Raw genomic sequence first — 19,637 nt, 5'->3', positions numbered from 1 at the left:
TTACTTGTTCCCAACTACTCTTGTTATATGATTCACTTCTATTTTAAGTAAAATTTCCATCTTTCCAGTATCTCTTCAGATATTCTTATTTTTAATTTCCTGTTTACGGCTTCCTATGTTTGCCCAGCTTGTTTACAATGCACTCCTCAGGAAGTTCACAACATTATCGAAGGGTTTTGTCAATTTCACACTTTATGATTTTCTTCAGATTTATGCTTTATTCCTTTGTTGAAGCAGAACAATATTCTTTTTGAGTATTTTTTAAAATATGGAACACTTCACAAATTGCATGCCATCCTTGCAGAGAGGCCATGCTAATCTTCTCTGTATCATTCTAATTTCAGTGTATGTGCTGATGAAGCAATCACCATGCTCTTTTTAATTTAACAGTTGCCTAGATTTGGTACCAACTGGCACCTCCTGTCCTTTTTGATGACATATAAAACCATTCCCTTCCAGAAACTCAAAAACTGCAAAGCCCAATCAGATCTATGAACACTTTCTTTAGTCACAACATAATGGTTTCAGTGGGTGAAAATTGCATAGGTAGCTCTGAGCCTCTCAGTTGTATAGATGGCACATGTATTCAACATAAATGATTAATTTGTTTTGGAAAGAAATATTTCAAAACCTATATCACCAAAGGCCATAAAAGATTTTGGAGTTAACAAATACAGCCTTCTATGGCATAAAATTTTGGGGCACCTGGTGAAACAGAAAATCTTACTCTTTCACACTAGAGGGCAGTTCTGGGCCTTTGATTCAATTAAATATTTTTATGGCTATCATCTTCCACCACTCTATTATAATTAGGTAAGAGGTAATGGATTAAAGGCCCCAGGCATCTACTAGGTATATGTATATATATGCACACACAAGACAAAAATCTGTAATATTTGTTCCAGTTCTGTGAAATATACCACTGGTATCTTGACAGAAATTGCATTGACTCTATTGTACAAAACCCCCCACAAAACCATAGTTTTCCTATTGTGTGACCTTGGGTAAGTCATTTACTAAACTTCCCTGTGCTCAAAAATGGGAAAAATGTAATAACATATAAAGTACCTACTGGGTACTTAAGTTCACTTGCATTCTCTGTTCAATGAGATTTTGCCTGGGCTTTGTTACATTATGAAATTTCAGTATCTTGTTGTCTTTTTTTTTTTATTTGAGGACTAGCATATCTTTTATAAGAGAGCCAAAGCAGAATGGTCATTAGTAGATTAGAATAGATGCTGGATAACCAGGACATGGCAGCTCAGGGTTAGATCAGCTATGATATGGTATTTATTCCTACAGCCCTTGAGAATTTTTCTCAGGCAGGTTGATATGTAGGAATGGAATTAAATGTTTAACCAGAGCAAGATGAGTTCCTCCACTACTGTTAGGATCTCTCAATATAATTAAGAAGGGTGCAGAAGCAAAGACATTATTGCAGTGTCCGTTTATATTACAGTTGGGCCTTTCCAAATGCCAAGTGAAGTGGTGGGAATTTTTAGTCAAAGTACTAAAGTAAGTTATTTATTAAAAACTAGAGGCCCAGTGCATGATTGAATCATGCACGTGTAGGGTCCCCACACGCTTTCGCTTTTCGTGGTGGAGCTGGGTGCCAGTCTGCTGGTGCACCAGGCCTTTCAGAAGCCTCCAGCTCGGCGGAGGCTTCTGAAAGGCCTGGTGCTGGAGCAGACAGGCACCCAGCTCCCCCACTTTTGATGGTCCGCGGCCGCTGAGGGGGGCTATCCTGCTGTTGAGAGGCGCAGGGGGCGGGACTCCTGCCCCCTGTGCCTCTCAACGGCCGCTGAGGGGGGCTGCCGCGGACACCTGGCTACCCTGCCATTGAGAGGCGCAGCTGGGTGTCCGCGGCAGGCCCCCTCAGCCTGGCTGTTGAGAGGCACAGGGGGCGGGAGTCCCGGGCGGGAGTCCCGCCCCCTGCGCCTCTCAACAGCAGGGTAGCCCCCCTCAGTGGCAGCGGATCCGTGCCTCTCAATGGCCGGATAGGCCACCCCGAGTCCCGCCCCCCAGCCTCCCGCCGCCCAATCGTGGGCGTAGCGGAGTGATGGTAATTTACATGTTATTCTATTATTAGATAGGATGTCAAAGCTACTGTTCAAAACTACTGTTCTTAAGAAATAGTTATTTCTGAGACCCTCCACCATATTTTATCTACTTTCATTCTCATTTCTATATCTAGAGGCCTATTTTCTTGCCATTTGCCTACCTTCATTCTCTTTCATTTGTTTCTGTCCTTTCTGATTCATTTCCTCTTCCTCCCTCCTGCAATTTCTGCTGCATACTTGGATTTATTCATCTTTTATTTAATTACCAAACATATATTATACTAGGCCCTTATCATGTGGCCGCTCATGTCTAGCTATGAACCTTCATGCTCATACTGACCCTCTCTTATGTTTAGGCTTCCTGTTGTGTTTAGCCCACTGGTTTTGCCTATCTCTGCTACAATCCTGTCATCTATCAACCCTGTTCAATACAAGCAAAAGTGAGTAGTAGCTATATATATATATAAAAGCTTAATATGCAAATTGTCCCTGCGGGAGTTTGACCGGGAGACCAATCACTTGCTATGACATGCGCTGACCACCAGGGGGCGGTGCGGAACAAAGGAAGGCTCCGGTCAGCAGCCGGCAGCCGGGGATGGGAGGCCATGGCCAGCAGCTGGAAGGCCCCGATTGCCGGCCAGGCCTAGGGACCCTACCTGTGCACTCATTTTGTGCACCAGGCCTCTAGTATGGGATAAAACAGCTGTGAGCTGGGAAAATGTTAAATTGACTATGTATACACTCTTTTTTTTTTATTTTTTTAAATATATTTTATTGATTTTTTACAGAGAGGAAAGGAGAGGGACAGAGAGCTAGAAACATCGATGATAGAGAAACATCGACCAGCTGCCTCTTGCACACCCCCTACCAGGGATGTGCCCGCAACCAATTTACATGCCCTTGACCAGAATTGAACCTGGGACCTTTCAGTCTGCAGACCGACGCTCTATCCAGTGAGCCAAACCAGTTTCGGCGCTGTATACACCCTCTTAAGTAAAAGGATTCTGAGAGCATAAAAACATTCCCATAATAGGAAAGTAAGTTTGGGACTTACCATGGTGGCTATCATACAATTAACACAACACTGATGACTGAAGAAAATGATAAGAAAGATGGTTACAACTCACAGGGTGCTTTCTTCTGCTGATTGCAAGGCTTACAGCTTTAATTACCAAGATTAAATACTGCTATTCTTTCTTGTGAAGTTGGATCATTGTACCAAACCAATACTGAAGCTACCAGCAGGGCAGGCAATTCTATTGACAGGGAATCCGGAGTCAATATTTAAGTCCCTGACTCCTAATCTTGTGTACTCAGAACAACCTATAGAAACTACATCTGAAAAGCATAATTATGTCCAATGCCAAAGCCTATTGTGCCATGAAAAATCAAAACACAGTGATGTAAGAAGGAATCAAGCAGAAATAAGACAAAACTGAAGAATATATTTGGTTTAGAAACAGAGAACATCTAAAACTTCGACTTTCCAATAATCAGGGAAAAATGACAATAATTTCTCATAGTCAATTATATATAGTTAGAGTAACATTTACTAGTAAAAGTTTTTCTTTGTAATAAATTTAGAAATTCTCCAGCAATCTCAGGTTCAAACCATAATTTGAAAATAAAAACATACCTTGCCCCAAGCCATCCAATGATGGGAAACACTAGATAATGTCCCCATTTGATTCACGGCTCATTGGATGTCCATTTTGCCAGTGTCATATTTATAATACTAGAGGCCCGGTGCATGAAAATTCATGCACTGGAGCGGGGCGAGGGGGTCCCCTCAGCCCAGCCTGCCCCCTCTCACAGTCCGGGAGCTCTCAAGGGTGGGAGGCGACCTGGCGATCAGGGGAAGGTGACACCCCCATCACACCTCTGCTACTGCCACTGTCGGCAGTGCAAGCCTCAGCCGGTGCTGGTTACCTGAGCCTTGGGGGGCTCTGGGCGGCTGGGCAGCCGCTATCTGAGGCTTGCCTGCACCTCGGGCCAGCCCTGGGCAGCTGGGCAGCTGCCATTGGCGGCTGGCCCTGGGAGGCTGTGCAACCGCCATGCAAGGCTTGCCTGCACCTTGGGCTGGTTCTGGACGGCTGGGCAGCCAACATCCAAGGCTTGCCTGTGCCTTGGGCCGGACCGGGGCAGGTGGGAGCTAAGGGGACCGGGGGACTCCAGAGGCAGGTGCGCGGAGTGGCTGGACCCGCCTGGGAGTGGGCCCGGCTGTCCTGCGTGCCTGCCGCCCCAGCAGGGCTGAGGGAACTGGGCACCGCCATCTTCGAGGGTGTGGCAGTCAATTAGCATATTCCCTCCTTAAATAGGATAATTAAATTCTAAAAAAATAAGTTTATATTTTCTGAAACTGAGGAAGATACCAACTATAATATAAATGTGTACCATAATGTTTCTTATACAGTAATATGTGGTCTTTAAGAGTTTTTTGTTTTGTTTTGTTTAATATATTTTTATTTCAGAGAGGAAAGGAGAAGGAAAGAGTGATAGAAACTTCAATGATGAGAGAGAATCATTGATCCGCTGCCTCCTGCAGGCCCCCTACTGGGGACCGAGCCCACAACCCAGGCATGTGCCCTTAACCAGAATCAAACCTGGGACCCTTTAGTCCACAGGCTGATGCTCTGTCCACTGAGCCAAACTGGCTAGGGCCTTTAAGAGTTTTTATTGCCCTCGTCAGTTTGGTTCAGTGGACAGAGCGTCGGCCTGTGGACTGAAAGGTTCTGGGTTCGATTCTGGTCAAGGGCACATGCCCGGGTTGCAGGCTCGATCCCCAGTAGGGGGCGTGCAGGAGGCAGCCGATCAATGATTCTCTCTCATTATTGATATTTCTATCTCTCCCTCTCCTTTCCTCTCTGAAATCAAAACAATATATTTTTTTAAAGTTTTTATTTTTTAATACAATCTTAGAGTTCAAATAGGTCTTTAAAAGTCATGTATTCTAGGCCTTAGTCAGTTTGGCTCACTGGATAGAGTGTCAGCCCTTAGACTGAAGGGTCCCAGGTTGATTCCAGTCAAGGACAAATACCTCGGTTGCAGGTCAATCCCCTGGTCTGGGCACAGGTGGGAGGCAACCAATCGATGTGTCTCTCTCTCTGTCTCTCCCCCTCCCTTCCACTCTCTCTAAAAATTAAAAAACAATGGAAAAATATCCTTGGGTGAGGATTAATAAAAAAAAAGTCAGGTATTCTAACTTTTTACCCAGTGCACAAATTGGCCTCACAACATCCAGAATGTATAACTGTTCAACTTCTGCCTGGAAACTGCCCTCCTTCTAAGAGACAGGAAATCAATCTTATTACATAAAATAGCTTACAATCTTATTACAATTTGCTTTTTAGTTCCTATAAGAAGGTGTTCAGAAAGAAAGGGAAAAAGGTATTGCATCACTTTACTATCATTTGTTGAACTTAAGCTTGAAACTGTTAACACACAGCTCAAAGAAATGGGGACAGAAACCAGCTGCTTGGTGATGGAGGAAGGTAAGAGAAAGACCATAAAGAGTAAGACCATAAAGCCACTGCTGCAGGGCAAGAATTGCTTTTTACAGTCTGCCCGGTGTGGCTCAGTGGTTGAGTGTCAACCTATGAACCAGGAGGTTAAGGTTTGATTCCCCATCAGGGCACATGCCTGGGTTATAGGCTTGATCCCCAGCAGGGGGTGTGCAGGAGGCAGCAGATCAATGGTTCTAATCATTGATGTTTCTATCTCTCTCTCTCCCTTTCCCTTCCTCTCTGAAATAAAAATATATTTTTAAAAATTGCTTCTTAACAATTGGTCATCCATCTCTGTTTGACTACTCCTAGCCATAGAGTTTATTGCTCTTTACGGTAATTCCTTGTTGGATATCCCAGAGCATTGGAGGTTCTTCAAATTTGGGCCAAAATTTTGCCTTTTTATTTCCATGGAACACTGTTGAGCCCCCTGTTACAAGCTCAGAGGCATTTGCAACAACTGTTATATGCTGCTCCTCTACCACTAACAGCAGCAATGGCATTATGGTCTTTCTCTTACCTTCCTCCATCACCAAGGAACCCGTTTCTGTCCCCATTTCTTTGAGCTGTGTGTTAACAGTTTCAAGCATAAGTTCAACAAATGATAATAAAGTGATGTAATAACATGTTCCCTTTCTTTCTGAACACCTTCTTATAGGAACTAAGTAGCAAATTGTGAAATAGTAAGCTTTTTATGCAGTAAGATTGATTTCACAGAGGAAGGGAGAAAGAGAGAGAGGTTGTAACATCAATGATGAGAATCACTGATTGACTGCCTCCTGCACACCCCTTACTGGGGATCAAGCCCACAACCCGGCATGTGCCCTTGACCGGAAGGAACCTGGGACCCTTCAGTCTGCTGGTCGATGCTTTATCAACTGAGCCTAACCAGCTAGGGCTGAAAGGCAATTTTTTTTTAATTTTTAAAAAAGTTATCTTTATTGTTGAAAGTATTACAGATGTCCCATCAACTCCCTTTATCCAATGATCTACCTATCCTATATAATAAAAGTCTAATATGCTAAGTGTCTAATCATTTGGTCGGCCATTCAACCAATCAAAGCATAATATGCTAATGATATTCTAAGGCTATTCAACTGCTTGCTATGACATGCACTGACCACCAGGCGGCAGACGCTCCGACCTGTAGGTTAGCTTGCTGCTGGGGACTGAGCGAGATGGGCGGACATGCCCTGGAGCCCTACCGCGTCCCTCTCCTGCCCCAATCGTGCACTGGTGGGGTCCCTCAGCCTGGCATGTGCCCTCTCACAATCCGGGACCCCTCAGGGGATGTCGGAGAGTCGGTTTTGGCCCAATCCTGCAGGCCAGTCTGAGGGACCCCACTGGCGCACGAATTCGTGCACCAGTCTTCTAGTTTAATAATATTTTTAGTGCATGTAGAATGCCAAAACATCAAGAATCTGCAATGCTCTCTTGTATTTGGGGATAGTATGAACCCAGCAGCACAGATGTTATCCCTATTAACAGGTTCATCAGATTTAGGGGCTTCATATTGAAAAGGGAACATTGGCCTAATCTGGTTCATTCTATTTGGAAGGGCTTACAGAGGAAATTCTGCAAACTGGCCTTGTCATTTTCCTTAGGTCTACTCAAACTTCTAAGTTAGGCTGAATCTATCATGTTTTTACCTGTGCCCTAAATTTTTGAAAAATGTAAAAATATGTTTATCATAAGTGAGTTGTGATAATTATCACCGTGAAATTTACAGCCAACTTTAAAGTTTAGTTCTATGCACTCAGTTGGCAATCTTAAATCTTATGCCAGGCACACTCCATATTTAAGGATACCATCAATGAACAAACAGTATATACTAAGAGGCTACTGTGAGCAAGAATGCTTGTTAGGTTCAATGAAAGACAAATGCCTATCCTCGCCTGCTTTGGTTATGACTATGGCTGATTATTGCCATGGTCAGAGTATAAGACAACTTTAATAACACCAAGAGGCTCTTATAGAATTCTCTATATTCTAAGGAAGTGTAACTCAAATTCCTTCAATAGTACCTTCAAAAGTGATACTTGAAATAGAAACCATTGAGTCATTCACATAAAACTGTCACATTGAAGAAAGCACAAAGCAAAGGAATGTCTACTAATATCAAGTAATGCTGAATTCCAGCACTGAAGGATTTAATCTTCTGTGATAAAATCCTATAGGTACAACCTCCTTAAGGTTGGTAACATTTGCTAAGTCAAGATACTTTTCTGGAAACCAGGAGGATGTTTTAAAAATTAGAGCTATTAGGTAAAAAAAAAAAAAAGCATGTTTAAAAAAATTACAATCTTAATTTTTTTAAATCCTCAAAGGTATAGGTTATTACAATTATTTAGATAGGTCTTCCAAATTAATGAAAACAATGAATAAAATGACAGTGTTATGGTATTTCAGAACATGTATTTTATAATATGTCTTTAAAATGGATATATAGTCTCAATATGGTAAAATATAGCTTGCAAATTAGCAACCACTCTTCCTTTCTTTTGGTATACATAAAGAGATAGAAAGAAAATAAGTAAACTGCCAAAAGGCAAAACCCCATACCAGGTACATTTCAGGTGGGCGAAAGCTTTCAAAGGTTGGTTTACAGGTACTGTAATAGAATCACAGATCCCCAATCAACTCAACTGCTCCTCCAAGAGACAAAGACCAAGTAGCTTTTTAACTATGTTTATTTACCTACCTAGCAAGCAGAGGAGATATGTGTCTGGTAAGAGAGTAAAGTCAAGAAAATGTGCAAATTTTAGGGCTTCCAGTAATCTATATTTTAGTAAACGGAGAGAACAGACTTGACTTACCTGCACTGCCAAGCTGTTTATAAAACCTGTACTCTAAATGAAGCTGTGGAGCACGTGATTTTATTGGTTCCTGAAACCCAAAAAAGAGAGATCAGATTTAGACAAGTGGAATTTTTCTATTCTTAGGTTTTCAACACAAACCAGAGTTAAGATCACTTAATATTTATTTATTTCTTAACTATTTATTTTACTTTAAATAATTTTTTATTTTCAATTATAGTTGACATACATTATTATATTAGTTTCAAATGTACAACCCAGTGATTAGACATTATACAACTTACTAAGTAATCATCCCAATAAATCTCGCACCAATTTGACACCATACATAGTTATTACAATATTATGGGCTATATTCTCTATGCTGTACTTTACATTCTGGTAACTATTCTGTAACTACCAATTTGTACTTCTTTATCTCTTCACTTTTTTCATCCATAAGATCACTTAATATTTTAGAGATGATATCTACATATGATAGCATTTTCTTACCACAATTTCTCTTTGAAATCATAGCTAGGGAGAAGATGAAACCAAATTACATATAATTCCTTCCATAGATATTTAAATAAAAATTACTCTGTATGAGCCATCATTCAAGGATAGCTCCCCCTCATCATCAAGTGTTCTCCTGAAATGTATTATCCTAGGAAACCAGATGTCAAATCTTTTAATTAACTACTGGCATGTATTTCCTGCTTGTTTTATTATGAACTTGGGCTAATAAACAGTTTTATTATTTTTAGAAAAAAATGACATATGCTCAGGAAGAAAATTTTAAAAAACACAAAAATTAGGAAGAAACTAAAAATAATATGAGCCCCTATCATTTTACAGAGAAGCACTATTAACATTTTGGTGAATGTCCTTCCAAATATTTACTAATATATATAAACTAGTGGCATGAAATTCGTGCAGGGGGGGGGAGAGGGGAGGGCCCCTCAGCCCAGCCTGCACCCTCTCCAATCTGGGACATCCCTCTCGCAATCCGGACCGCTGACTCCTAACTGCTCACCTGCCTGCCTGCCTGTCACCCCTAAACATTCTGCCTGCTGGCCTGCTCACCCCCAACTGTCCCCCCCCCCCGCCGGCCTGATCGCCTCCAACTGCCCCCACCCCCTCCAGCCTGCTCACCCCCAACTGCCCACCCCCCCGCCAGCCTGATTGCCCCCAACTGCCCTCCCCTCCTGGCCTGATCACCCCTAACCACCTCTGCCTCAGCCCTGCCATCATGGCTTTGTCCGGAAGGACATCCAGAAGGTCTCCCAGTCTAATTAGCATATTACCCTTTTATTAGTATAGAATAGAGGCCTGGTGCATGGGTGGGGTCTGGCTGGTCTGCCCTGAAGGGGGTCCCAAATCAGGGTGGGGGTCCCTTTGTGGGGTGGGGCGAGGGGCTGAGGACCATTTGCAGGCTGGCCAAACCCCCGGCTTTGTCCAGAAGGACGTCCGGAAGGTCTCCCAGTCTAATTAGCATATTAGCCTTTTATTAGTATAGACTAAAAAATTTTTTAAATAAGTGAAATCATGCTCCATTTGCTGTTCTGTAAATGTGCCTTTAAATTCAACAATGTGAGAATGACATCTTTTCATGGCAGTAAGTAAAACTGTATATATATATATATATATATATATATATATATATATATATTTTAATCCTCCCACAAGGATATGTTTTTATTGATTTTATCTATCTATTTCTTTATTTATGGTTAATCCTCACCCGAGGATATTTTTCCATTGATTTTTAATTTTTAGAGAGAGTGGAAGGGGGAAAGACAGAGAGAGAGAGAGACACATCAATGGGTTGCCTCCCGGGTTGAGCCTGCAACCACGGTACATGCCTTTGACCGAATTTGAACCCAAAACCCTTCAGTCTGCAAGCCGATGCTCTATTCAACTGAGCCAAATGGTCTAGGCTTTTATTGATTTTAGAGAGAGGGGAAGGGAGAGGGAGAGAGGGGAACATCGATGTGAGAGAAACATTGATTGGTTGTCTCCCATACCCTCCCCGCCTGGGGATGGAATCCACAACCCTTTGGTGCACGGGATGACACTCCAACCAACTGAGACACTCGACCAGGGCTGTATATTATTTATTTGTTTGTTTGTTTATTTTTGTATATTATTTTTAATGTCTATAGTACTCCTCTGTATATGTATGCACACACACACGAATTGCTTTCAGTTTTCAATATTATGAATAATGCTGCAGAAAAATTTTTATGTATATTTAGCTTTACACTTAAGAAAATTAAATTATACATGCAATTAAAATATGTGAACAATATGGTGATCAAGTTTTCAAAAACAGTTTCTAAAGACCCCAGAGATAAAGTAGCTGAACTATCACACTTTGCTCTATAACAAACTTCAAGAATTGGCTGGTTAATTACTCTGTATTGACAGTATACCAGGCAATTAGGTAACAAGAAAATCAAACACTACCCTAAAAGATATACCTGAATACTCATTAGGATGGCTATTACCAAAACCACAGAAAATAACAAGTATTGGTGGGGATATGGAGAAACTGGAATCCTTGTGCAATGCTGCAAAATGGCGGAGCTACTGTGGAAAAGAGTATGGCAATTTCTCAAAAAATTAAACATGGAATTACCATATGATACAACAATCCCATTTCTGAATATTTACACAAAAATATCAGAACTCAAATTGATTTTTAAAAAATATATTTTTATTGACATCAGAGAGGAAGGGAGATGTCTCCCTTGCTGTTCCCCTCCACCCAGTCCCTGCCCCACTCCAAGTCTTCACCACCTTAATATCTGTGTCCATAAGTAATATTTGCATATAAGTTCTTTGGTTGATATCTTCCTGACAACCCTACCCCCTTCCCTCTGAGAGTCATCACCTGTTCCATGTTTTCATGCCTCTGGTTCTATTCTATTTTTTTTAGTTTATTTTGTTTATTAGATTCCTTGTTCATTTGATTTTTAGATTCAAATGTTGATAGATATGTATTCATTGCCATTTTATTGTACATATTTATCTTTCTTCTTCCCATTTTTCCTTCCTCCTTCTTCCTTCTCCTCCCCTCTCCTCCTCCTCTTCTTCCTTCTCTTCCTCTGCTTAAAGAATACCATTCAGCATTTCATATAATACTGGTTTGGTGGTGATGAACTCCTTTAGCTTCCTCTTGTCTGTGAAGCTCTTTATCTGACCTTTAATTCTAAATGATAGCTTTGCTGGATAGAGTAATCTTGGTTATAGGTCCTTGCTAATCATCACTTTGAATATGTCTTGTTACTCTCTTCTGGCCTGCTAAGTTTCTGTTGAGAAATCAGCTGACAGTCATACGGGTGCTCCCTTGTAGTTAACTGCTTTACTCTTGACACTTTTAAAATTCTCTCTTTGTCTTTTAACCTGAGGTATTTTAATTATCATGTGTCTTGGTGTGGGCCCTTTTAGGTTCCTCTTGTTGAGACTCTTTGCGCTTCCTGGACTTGTAAGTCTATTTCTTTCACCAGGTAGAGGAAGTTTTCTGTCATTATTTCCTCAAATAGATTTTCAATATCTTGCTCTCTCTCTTCTGCTTCTGGCATCCCCACAATGCTAATGTTGGTACGCTTAAAGTTGTCCCAGAGGCTCCTTACACTATCTTCATATTTTTTTATTCCTTTTTCTTTTTGCTCTGCTGATTGGTTGTTTTTTCTTCCTCATATTCGAAATCGTCGATTTGGTTCTCGGAATCCTCTCCTCTACTGTTGAATCCCTATAAATTATTCTTTATTTCAGTTAGCATATGCTTAATTTCTGACTGGTCCTTTTTCATGTCTTTAAAATTCTCACTGAGATCCTTGAAAATCTCACTAACTCCCTTGAAACTCTCATTAAGATCCTTGAGCATCCTTATAACCATTGTTTTGAACTCTGTATCTAATAGTTTGCTTCCATTTCATTTAGTTTTTTTCTGGAGATATCTTCTGTTCTTTCATTTGTGACATGTTTCTTGTCTCCGCATTTTGGCTGCTTCCTTGTGCTTGTTTCTATGTACTGGATAGTGCTGCTATGTCTCCTGGAACTGATAGGATGGCCTTGTGTAGTAGGTGTACTGTAGGGCAGTGGCTCAGCCTCCTCAGTCACCTGAGTTGGGCACTCTAGATGGGCCCCTGTGTGCGCTGTGTGCATAATCTTGTTGTAGTTGAGCCTTGATTGCTGTTGGCATCACTGGGAGGAGCTGACCTCCAGACCAATTGGCTGTGAGGACCAGCTTGGACTATAATGGAAGAACTGCTTTGCAGAAGAGACCCCTGTGGAGCAGGACTTGCTTCAGTAGGGCTTTGGTGCTCACTGAGTCTGCCCCTTGAGTGTTTGGCTCATGGATATGTAGAGTTCTAATATGGTATGGTCTGAAGTTGTCCACCAGGTGCCTGGCTCTGGGGCCCACATGTCAGGAGCTACAGAGGGATCTGCAGGTGGCTGTTACTTGTGTTGGGCTTAGAAGTGCATAGGCATGGCCAAGCTGTGAAGCAAGGCAGGCTGTTGCTAGTGCCAGGTCTTGCTGACGCCAGCTCCTTGCTGTTTGAGAGATTTTAGGAAAGTCTGAAGCCTGAGCCAGGACAGGCCATAAAAATGGGAAAGCTGCTGCAAATAGCTTGAGTGAGGCTGCAAATTGAATGGGGCTAGGTTTCAGGGAATCACCAGGGAGGAACAAACAGTGTGAGCCAGGCTGATGGAAATTTAGATATGGCTGTCAGCTCTGTGACAGGGGAGGTCTCAGCATAGGAACAATGACCCTTGAGAGCACCCATGGCTGGGAGAAAGCTGTCCCTGAGTTCTTACTCTGATGACAGACAATCCCGTTCCTCCACATATGTCCCCCTATGTTCCTGAAACCCCCCAAGCTATTGACCCAGAGCTGGAGCTCAGAGGGATCGGGACCATGTAAGTTCATGTGCCGGCCCTTTAAAAGGAACTGCCTGGGTCTCCAGCAGCCTCCGTGTCACTCAGCCATAATAACTGCTTATTTTTATAGCCTGAAGTTATGGGGGCTCCTCTTCTAAGCTCTGGAACCCTGGCTGGGGGTCTGGTATGGGACCCCCTGCTCCTCATGGGAGGACTCCGCAGTCAAGATATCCCCCCCCAAATAAAAAAAATGCTGCACATGGGTGTCTGACCAGCACATGTCAGCGCCTCTGCCCCCCTACCAGTCTCAATGTGTTTTCTTCTTTACTTCTCTAGTTGTAGCACTTCCATTCAGCCAGATTTCAGGCAGTTCTGAATGATGGTTGTTCTGTATTTTAGTTGTAATTTTGATGTGGTTGTGGGAGGCAGTATCAGCGTTTACCTATGCCGCCATCTTGGTTCTCCTCTCTTTGCTTCAAATTTGAGCACATGATGTGCTTTTCATGTTTGGCAGCTTTTGAAGACAATGATTAGATGATCAAATTTATTTCTGTACTAAGTATATTAATAAATACCTTACATTTTAAAAATGAATCAGTCACAAAAATGATAAAATTTTCAAATGAATTTATCTTTTAAAAAATATGTTGTTACTGATTTTAGAGAGAGAAGGGAAGGGAAAGTGAGGGAGGGAGGGAGAGAAAAACACTGATGTGAGAGAAACATTGATTGATTGTCTCCTGCACATACCCCAACTAGGGATCAAACTCACAACCTGGGTATGTGCCCTGACTGGGAACTGAATTAGTGAACTTGCAGTGCCTTGGACAATGCTCAACCAAGTAACACTGGCCAGGGGAAATGATTTTATCTTTTTTTTAAAAAATATATTTTATTGATTTTTTACAAAGAGGAAGGGAGAGGGAAAGAGAGTTAGAAACATCGATGAGAGAGAAACATCAATCAGCTGCCTCTTGCACACCTTCAACTGGGGATGTGCCTGCAACCAAGGTACATGCCCTTGACGGGAATCAAACCTGGGACTTTTCAGTCTGCAGGCCGACGCTCTATCCACTGAGCCAAACCGGTTAGGGCTGATTTTATCTTTTAAATAGTGCTGTGAAAGGTATAAAGTTCACAAAAATTACTAGTTTTGCAGTGATTTTTTTTCTTCCAGCAATATTTTTATTAACTATTTTTGATTCATCATGGCTAAACTATATTTAGTATCATTTAATGTTATATAGTATACAGTGATTCATGACTGTAACACTATATATAGTTGAAGGAAAATGACTTTATGGGATCATATGCAAGAGAAAAAAAATGAGTATTTTTGTAAATGCTCACAATTATTTCCTGTAAAAAAATATACATGAGGGTGAGAGCACCAAAATTCACCTAGTACAAATATATATTCTACTCACCAGTTTGATAGCTACATATTCATTGGTGTAGAGATTTTTACCTAGGAAAAAAGCAAAATGTATGTTTTAGTGATACTTATTCCTGGAAATACAAAGCAAAATCTTAGCTTACAGGGTCATGAGAAAGGTCACATTCCCAAAGCTGTTCACATATATAAAACATGATTTATAGCTGAAAAGCTAAATAAAGATGGTAAGACCCAGCGAGACAAGAACAAAAAACAGCTTGAGAATTTGAAAATTTAAATTAGAGACAAGAATATTTTTAAAAATCTACTTATCTCTCTCACATATGCACATTTTATTTTTTTTAATATTCCCTAACTATTAAACCATGAGATTAACCAAGAAAAAAAAATCCAGAATTTCAAAGATATAGAGATTTTAACTCTTGGCACAATAAACACACACCCTCATTTTTCCAAATCACTGACAAATGGGTATTTTATATTTTTTATCATGGTATTTAGTGTCAATATTAGTTGGTATAAAGAACGGTGTGAAATAAAACCAACTATTGTCCTAATCACCTTTTGGAAAACTTATCTACTGTATATAAGGAAATGATTCTCAAAGCTGTTTTGACCCTTCACTAGAAACTCTAGCTCTGTATCTTTCACTATGTACAGGAAGCAGCTCTCTAACATTTAAACATCTTAAAGTTCTTCCTGAAATAATAACAATTTTTCCTCTCAATCTCTCTGCTTGTATAAATAAAATCAATATTTTCCTAAACATTTAGAATAGGAATTTGGCAGTGAGAATGAGGATAAGAGCAATAACTATCACTGAGTGAGCCCATATTACATGCTGGGTACTTTAGCTACCTTCACCTCCCTAACCCCATTGATTCTTGAAAGCTTTAATTCCTCCCTAGTGTTTTGTATACAATATATAGTCACTGCACTGGATTTTACATTGCTTCTTATTTATTTGTACTATCTCAGTCAGCTAGACTACAAATACCTTGAGGAGTAGAGATTTTATCTAAGAATTCTGTCAATGTCCTATGGTGCTTAAGACCATGCTCTACACATCTCAGACACCCCAAACCTTAACTGATTAAAAGTTCCTTGTATAGACATCAAAATTATAATTAAACTACAGAACAACCATCACTCAGAACCACTTGAAATTAGCTGAGTGGAAGCCCTACAACTAAGGATATAAAGAAGCCACATCCAGACTGGTAGGAAAGGCAAAGACATGGAACGGGTTGGTATACCAAACAAACATGTGGCAGATAAAAACCAGGATAAATATCTCAGCTGTGGAAGTCACCCCTGAGGAGGGAGGGGTCCCAACCCAGGGTTCTAGTGCCAGAAAGAGAAGTCCCTGTAACTTCTAGCTGTAAAAACCAGCAGGGATTAGCCTGGCTGGGTAGCTGAGTTGGTTAGATTACTGTCCCTATATTCCAAGGTTGTGGGTTCGATATTCAGTCAGCACACATACAGGAAACAATCAATGAATATACAACTAAATGGAACAGCAAATCGATGTTTCTCTCTCTCTCAAATCAATAAACACACATACAAAACAAACAAAACAAAACAAACAAACAAAAAAACACAGTGGGGATTGTGGCTGAGTGAGACAAAGGGCTGCTAGATTCCCAAGCAGTTCCTTCTAGCCACCTATCCCAAGAGTAAAAAAATTAAAAGGATTTTAAGTTGAAGAAGGTAAAAAGGCATCTCAGGAGAAGAAACTACATGAGCAATCTAACAAAAAATGAGAAGTAGATGGTATAGGCTGAAAATGGTTTAGTCACAATAAAACAACTTTACTATATTATAGAAATTATACACATATTTCTTTTGAGGAGAAAGTGTTCAAAGAAACCCCAGGCACTTTGGATTTGTTTCTTCCAGAGTCTGGGGGGGAGAGGGTTTCTCACTAATCAGTGGGTAACTTTTTCTCATTTTCCCCAGGTTCAGCCAAGAAGGCCAGTTTTCAGTGTAGTTCACCTGCAACAGTGTAAACCTTCCATCTCCCGTGAGGATGGGAAAGGGAAGCTGCAGGGGGAGGTGATGCCAGGAAGGAAAGGTTTAGTTATCCAACTGCTTCACATAAAGACCTGCAACTATGCTTCCTGTTTTTGGCTCCTTTTGCATCCCAACCTTCTGAAGTTTCTAATGTCTCCAATTCTTGAGCCTATCTGGTGTATTTTATGTTACAAACTGGCCTACCCTTTTAATCATTCAGCTTTCTCTGGATTGCTAAATCAGCTACCACTTAGCTATCTGCTTTCCAGCTTCCCAAATTTTGTTAACATTTCTCATCTGTTTTTATTCTCCCATTTTTTTTTTTTTGGTTCCTTTAAAATATCCCTTTTCTAAATACACTTTATAAAGAAGTGATGCCCTGACTGGTTTGGCTCAGTGGATAAGAGAGTTGGCCGGCTGACTGAAGGGTCCCAGGTTCGATTCTAGCCAAGGGCACATGCCTGGGTTGTACGCTCAATCCCCAGTGGGGGGCATGCAGGAGACAGCCAATCAATGATTCTCATCATTGATGTTTCTATCCCTCTCTCCCTCTCTGAAATAAATAAATGAACGAAGGCAGCGCCCAGTTCCATAATCTTCCACATATATTACAATTAGCTATGCATATATCTTTCTACCTCCATTAGACACAAATTTCCTAAGGACAAGAAGAATGTTCAACTAATCTTTTTATCCCTAGCAATAAAATAGTATCTGATATATAATAGGTAACAGATGTTTGCTGAAGCGAACCAGACTGATTTGATATACAAAGAAGGTTCTTCTGAGAAAGTTCTAAGGCAATAAAAAAAGAAGACTGGTTATCAAATTATGGATAATTCTAAATGCAAATATAGGACTTTCGATTTTATTATTCAACATGCTGTGAAACCACCGAAGATCTCGTTAGCTAAGAGGAGAAGCATAATGGTAAAAGTTGTGTTTTTAAAGTACTCATCTGGACCCAGTGTAATAAGGTAAAAGAGAGGATACCTACAAGTAAAATAAATAGGAAGTTTTAATAGCAGAACATTTAAATGATATCTACCACATACAGTGTCATTATGAAAATTACATGAGTTAGAATATATGAAAGTACTTTGTAACTGCAAGATGATAGATAAGTCTAATTTTTATTACTTCCATTTTTGTAGGTATGAGACAATGCTTTCTGAAAGAGAATGACTTAAAAACAGGATTTATAATCAAGGCATTTTGTTGTTCCACTTACTTATGCATGCATTGGTTGCTTCTTGTATGTGCCCTGACTCGGCATCGAACCTGCAACCTTGGCATATTGGGACAATGCTCTAACCAACTAAGCTACCTGGCCAGAAGGGATTTTGAAGAAAAATCTAACCACATGTAAACATGAGGGATAAGGAAAAAGAGAAGGGTCAAAAATTATGTTCAATCAGTGGAGAACAGAAAGAGAACCAAGAGAGTAGGCAATGGTCATTCCATTCCACCAGGATGCCTTCCTCCAAGTTCTCATGAAACCTAAAAATAATAGACTAATTTTGAAATGCCCCTCGTCTTCAATTTTCATCCTCCTATCTAATAAAAAGAGTAATATGCAAACTGACTGTCACTCCAACACACAAGATGGTTGCCCCCATGTGGACACAAGATGGCCACCACAAGATGGCCAGCAGGGGAGGGCAGTTAGGGGTGACCAGGCCGGCAGAGGAGGGAAGTTAGGGGCGACTGGGCCTGCAGGAAAGGGCAGTTGGGGGGGACCCAGGCTTGCAATCAGGAAGGCAGGCAGGCGAGCAGTTGGGAGCCAGCAGTCCTGGATTGTGAGAGGGATATCCGACTGCCTGTTTAGGCCCGATACTACCAGGATCGGGCCTAAACAGGCAGTCGGACATCCCTCGAGGGGTCCCAGATTGGAGAGGGTGCAGGCTGGGCTGAAAGACACACACCCCCATGCACGAATTTTGTGCACCAGGCCTCTAGTATCTGTATAAAAGAATATAATCACAGAAGTATAATATGAAACAGCCTCTGTAACACCAAACATGATGGCTGATATATCACAAATTGCTAGCTTGCTTACATTTGCTTTTTTTCTCTGAGGGCATCAAAGAACTGAGCACATGTCACCCTCTGACAAAGCAATTATCCTTACACCTAAGAGGCACTGGAGGTGACTGGATAATTCTCTTGAGCTATGCATTACTCTAATGAATTCCTTTGTCAGGAAACATCATTTAGACTAGTGGTCGGCAAACTCATTAGTCAACAGAGCCAAATATCAACAGTACAATGATTGAAATTTCTTTTGAGAGCCGAAAACTGACTTCTGCGCATGGGCCATGAAGTTTCAATTGCACTGTACGTGCACGCCCGCACGTGGTATTTTGTGGAAGAGCCACACTCAAGGGGCCAAAGAGCTGCATGTGGCTCTTGAGCCGTGGTTTGCCGACCACTGATTTAGACCAAACAGGACAACACAAAATACTGCCATATGTGGAAAGCTAGACAATCACTCAGCCACTATCCTGAGTGATAGTACTCAAACATTTGCTCTGGAAGAACTTAATTACATAGAGTTAAAATTCTGCCCATTTAAAATGAATGACTGCTCTAGCTAAATATTGATATATCTGATATATGAGAGAGAGGCAGGCAGTTTAACGGGTAAGAAGTACCATTGATGAGATGGCACAATCCCAAAGCTTTTAGCTATGGGTTCTTTTAGTGTTGATGGAAAAAAACAAAACCCTGCATTACATAGTTTTTGGAGTTTACAAAAACTGAGTTTACACCTAAACTCAGCCCATTTGAAACAGCAGTCCTGGATGTGATGCTGCCCATAAAAACCACTACATGAAGACTTCCTGTTTCAGTAGTCACCTCAGAGACAACATTTACCATAAGCTTCATCAGACACAGCACTATTTCAAAGAACCAGTGTCTCAGTCTCAGTCACACTGATAAAGGGCCATACAGCCTCGGGTTCTCAGTTTTAGCTAGA

The 19,637-nt window shown here is 41.0% G+C and overlaps 1 protein-coding gene and 1 non-coding gene across 8 annotated transcripts in view; both read right to left on the bottom strand.

Moving 5' to 3' along the window:
• Positions 1–19,637, bottom strand: part of CSNK1G1 (casein kinase 1 gamma 1) — a 147,344-nt gene that overhangs the window by 72,810 nt on the left and 54,897 nt on the right. For all 7 annotated transcript variants that reach the window (XM_054716148.1, XM_054716149.1, XM_054716150.1 and 4 more), the window contains exons 3-4: positions 14,676–14,716; positions 8,380–8,449 (exon numbers count right to left, since the gene is read on the bottom strand). In XM_054716148.1, the coding sequence (XP_054572123.1) occupies positions 8,380–8,449; positions 14,676–14,716 (111 nt within the window). The remainder of the gene's footprint in view (positions 1–8,379; positions 8,450–14,675; positions 14,717–19,637) is intronic.
• Positions 263–368, bottom strand: LOC114230697 (U6 spliceosomal RNA). The gene has a single exon (XR_003616662.1). It is a non-coding gene; the product is annotated as a U6 spliceosomal RNA (small nuclear RNA).

Source organism: Eptesicus fuscus, chromosome 5, assembly GCF_027574615.1.
Source record: "Eptesicus fuscus isolate TK198812 chromosome 5, DD_ASM_mEF_20220401, whole genome shotgun sequence".
NCBI classification, from domain to species: Eukaryota; Metazoa; Chordata; class Mammalia; order Chiroptera; family Vespertilionidae; genus Eptesicus; species Eptesicus fuscus.
This window is presented reverse-complemented; position numbering and strand designations above follow the sequence as displayed.